Source organism: Phytophthora ramorum (assembly GCF_020800215.1).
Source record: "Phytophthora ramorum isolate Pr-102 chromosome Unknown Phyram_PR-102_s0018, whole genome shotgun sequence".
NCBI classification, from domain to species: domain Eukaryota; phylum Oomycota; class Peronosporomycetes; order Peronosporales; family Peronosporaceae; genus Phytophthora; species Phytophthora ramorum.
The window spans coordinates 351545-355977 of NW_027150664.1; the positions used below are offsets into that span (position 1 = coordinate 351545).

At 52.6% G+C, this 4433-nt stretch overlaps 1 protein-coding gene across 1 annotated transcript; it reads right to left on the minus strand.

Annotated features, from left to right (window-relative positions):
- KRP23_13547 (uncharacterized protein) lies at nt 1-3136 on the minus strand (the record flags this gene model as incomplete). The annotated part of the gene is made up of 4 exons (XM_067884272.1): nt 1-108; nt 2815-2875; nt 2947-2979; nt 3051-3136. The coding sequence occupies 4 exons, from the start codon at nt 3134-3136 to the stop codon at nt 1-3; spliced, it is 288 nt and encodes a 95-aa protein (XP_067738305.1).
- Between the last annotated feature and the right edge of the window lie 1297 nt (nt 3137-4433).

Consider the following 4433-nt stretch of genomic DNA (forward strand, 5'->3'; position numbering starts at 1 on the left):
TTACAGAGATATTGTTTCATCGCGACGCGACAGCGCAGATGCAAATGCGGAGTTTGCTTTTATCCCGTCGGAGTTGACACCCGCCCGCAGCGCGATAGAGCGCAGGAACTGCAAGAGAATGATAACATGTGAGGTGTGTCTGTCTCGTCGGTTGGCGCGGTTATGTGTGGTGAACTTGACCTCGTCCATCGTCGGAGGTATTATCTTGGACAAGGCGGGCAAGTATGTATATCTGCGAGCACCATTCAAGTAAGATCATGACTCTGGAAGGTATTGTTTCGCAAACGGCCATAGCGGTACATCTAGTGCGTGAATATTTCGAGGAGCAGCAATGCGAGTGAAGCAAAACCAAGTCCAAGCAAACGACAACTTGGGTCTCTACTGTGAACTTTTCTGACTCAGCGACTCCAGCGAGGCTCATGCGTTGTGAGCAATGGCTCTGCCAGTTAGGTGTGCTAGCTCTCTTTATTCGTTTTCAAAACGTGTGTGTCATTGTTTTGTTTTCCTTCAGCCATATGTAGTTGAGAAGGACACCTCGACCGAGAGCGGAGACAACTTCTCTGCATTGAGTCGCAGATCCGGAATGACGTCCTACGATGGTGGACAGTCGATTCAATTACAGATTCAATAAGCGTCGGACCCGAACAGAGCCGCTCAGAGTTTCGAATAGCTCAATTGAAACTTGCCACGCTCTTCCCACGGCCCAGTTCCGCCAAGAGTATCCCAACCGATAGTGTGGCTCTCTTCCACCTTCCTCGCGTGCGCATTCGTCACAGCCTCGCGCTTTTCTCGCAGTGACATCTCCCTGAAGACTGAGGTATCTTGTGCTGTGAGCGAAGCTGTTGCTGTGGTCGCCAGCACGTCACCACTGACGCACAGAAGACGACTACCCTCACACTCGATGCTCATATGCATGCTGTACGAAAGCCCGTCTCCTCTCACAGACCACTCGAAGACTTGCAGGTGAACCACCAGTTTGTCCGATTGCCCCGCCGTTATCTCGCCCACGTAATCCCCGTGTGCACCAGCATCAATGCATGACGCCATTCCGTTCGGAAACTGCGAGAACACGCGATCTTTGCCGTCCAGCACCACGCACATGCAATCTAACGGACCTGCCACCCCCTGAGTCGAACGTATGTACAGCGTGCGCGTTTGCACGTCCAGCGCGATTTCAAGTCGCACGATTTGCGATGTGACCTGAAATATGGTGAGCAAGGAGATCCCGCCACCAGTAACACCATTCGTTTCACTATTACTGTACCCACTACCTTGACTCGTTATGGCTTGCTCGCTGGACTTCCACGAGGCTTCATTCACGTCCAGGAGCCATTCCCCGTTCCAGACTTTCTCGATGGAGTTTCCTGCCGGATGCGCCAAAGCAAAACGCATTCCAGGACCGTGAGTCGTAGTTACCTGCGCTTTCTGACATACCGACACGTTGATGTACACTTCTCGCATCTGCGCCACAAATGCTGTCCAACCTGCAAAGCGCTGGCCATTCAGGATCGCGCGCACTTGTGGGCGATGCGCGTGGAAAGACTCGTTGGAATAGACGGCAGCAATGATTTCCTCAGCGACGTTATCCAAACTCTGCAGCTCTGTGCGCGCGTTCACTTGCGCGTTCACTTGTTCATGTAGCTCCCGCACGAAAAGCACAAAGCAATCATGGAGCGCGTGCTTGTCTAGGGCTGACCCGGCATACTGGCGAAAGAAGGCACGCAGCCATGCCAGGGTTTCTGCCGAGAAAAGGCATAGCGTTGCTTGTGTAAGCACGCGTAGTAAGGCCTCTAACTCGGTTGGGATCCGGCCTCTATCCTTTTCAACTTTGGCTTGATCAAACAGGAGCCTGGTAAAGCAATTGCGGCCCCCAGCATTACCACATCCGTCTCCAACCGATTCTTGCAGCTTCAGATCAAGTATCAGCGCAAGCTCCTCAACAAAAGGAGCATACGCTCTCAGGGGCACCCAGCACAGGAACGAGTGTACCAACGCTAAATTCCTCGACATCGACAAAGTGGCAGAGTCCATGCTTTCCCACCCAATGTGTTCCTCAAACAGTTCACTGGTCTCTGTAGAGTATTCGCAGTGTGCTGGGCGTTCTGACGTCTGCGAGGAAGATCTCTCCCGGTCCGTAGTCTCCGAGGCTGTAGCCATCCAAGAGTTCAAATGTGCACGTCCGGTAGTACGCGAGTGTGAGTGAAAGTCGTTGATAGAATCGAGTCCGTACTCAGTAGACCCCGCAAGCTCTGCAACGTCATCTTTTGGAACTGCCCAATGCGAAGATGTTCTTGTATCTGGCTTAGGTAACGCGCGGCGGTAGGATATCAGAGTGAACCTCGGCGAAGTTACGACGTGCAGCACGTGATAGAGCTGCGTGTTCGCGCAATGGCTCGTGGAAGGTACTAAGTTATCTTCTCGATCGACAGCACAGCGCCCAAGGATGTAGGCCTTGAGAACGTGCTTCATGGACCTCTGGGCTTTGTTAGTACCACTTTCCCAGCTGTAGTACCAGAGCGAGGCTGGCTTGTTGTTCAAATGGAAAATGAGTCGCTTTTCCTTGTCTGGATGTTGTCTGCTGTGTGTGGTGGGGGAAAGCTCCGACTGCGTCTCAAGTGTGCCAGCCAGCCACTGCCCGCCCAAATTTGCCTCGGATTGTGTGCCAAGATCGACTTTGGCAGCCTCCATGTACTCCCCGGGTCCAATGCTGTCGTCGTCCACGGCCTCAAAACGAGCGTAAACGGCTAACGCCTCGCTGGGCGGCTCATCTGTCGGTCTGGCGCCTGGTTGCCGAGACTCCAGCTCCACACTCACACTCAGCGACGTGCCACAGTAGCCGCGGTCGATGTGCTCAGGGCAGCAGTGTGGGAAGCAGCTACCAGGGGGCGAGGAAGTGTCAGCTTCGGCATATACTACAAAGTGATTAGCGCATGGATCTCGACGTACCGGAGGATCTTGAGGCCTTTAGTGCGGTTGCTCCTGCAGGAAGTGCATGAGTTTCAGAGTGTGGTAATATGCCCACGCTGCTGTAGCGATGGTGGTGGGCCTACCTCTTGTACTGCGAGCGAAAGAGCTGCTGCTGCTGGTTGCAATGGCGGTGAAAGAAAGAGGCGGTCGCCACCTCCAGTGGTGACATTAATCTTAAGTTTCCCAGTAGGATTTTGGGTTTGTAGGTCCCAAATTACGAAATTTGGTCATTTGGACTTGTTGAACATACAAAAAGCAACTAGCACAGATTCAACTGTAGAAAAACAATTGGCCAATATGAAGGAGGATGTCACGGGTTCAATCGCGATGACCTTGGGCCACTTGACGACGAATGTCTAGTATCGGACGACTGGCTTGCCATCCTTGTTCATACTTTGACACACGCCAGCCAAGGTGACGTTGATCTCGACACCGCCAAATACCCCACACTCTGACAGCAACGCCAGACGGGTCGCTGTGGGGCTCCTCCGGTGCCAGCATGCTTTTGTCAGTGGACACGTTCAATCGCTTATAAACATTGGATGATGATAACTAATGTCGGTAGACTGGCTGGCCGATCCTTCATTTTGCTTGGCTGGTAAAACAAAATGTGGGCAACTGACCGTCCAGTGGAGGATCGGCTGCCCCACTTTAAAAAAAGCGAGCCAAATAAACGGGACAACAAAGTAACTTTGAAAGTACCGCATAACACTTTTCATAGAGCTCACCTTGTCTTAGCCAATCAAGTTGCATTAAAAGTGGACCACCTAGTGCCACTTCTCATAAAGCACACAACCGAAAAATACAATACCAAGCACAAATTTAAGATAACAGCACCGGTAGCAGCCATTCATTCCGAAGCTCCTTACAGCATTTCAGCACTCATTGTGTGTTTTTGCTGAGCGTGATGGCACGAACTGGTCGAACACGTCTGAGGGACAATGATGGATCTCAGCCAAAGCAATACAAACGTGTAGCGGTTCAAATTGCGAGTCCTGAAGCATTTAGAGAAGTCAACATTGGTCTCGACGGTCTCCAAATTCTTCCCTGGCGGCAAATATCACTCCAAGCGACGCCAAGTGTACGCCTGGAGGAAGGCCAGGGTGGTTATCGAGCGCCATTGCGCACAAGGGAAGCGTTTTCATCGACGGTCTCGCAGCTTTGGTACCAGCTCCACGATGTCCAAGCTCGAAGAAGAGCAGCTTGTGCGTTGGGTGAATGAACTCCGAGCTGACGGGGTGCCCGGGACGTGGTAATCTTTGCCCGCTTGATCAAGGTCGATCTCATGAAAGTCCCTCCGGGCTACACGTACGTCTGCCAACCCGCCGACGTCGCTTGGAATCGCCCACTGAAAGAGGCGATACGAAAGCAGTGGGTGGAGTTTCTACTGCAGCAAGTTCAAGACGCAGGACCTGGGGTGCCCTTCAAGATGACGCCGCCCTCGCGCCGTGACGAGGTGAGCTGGA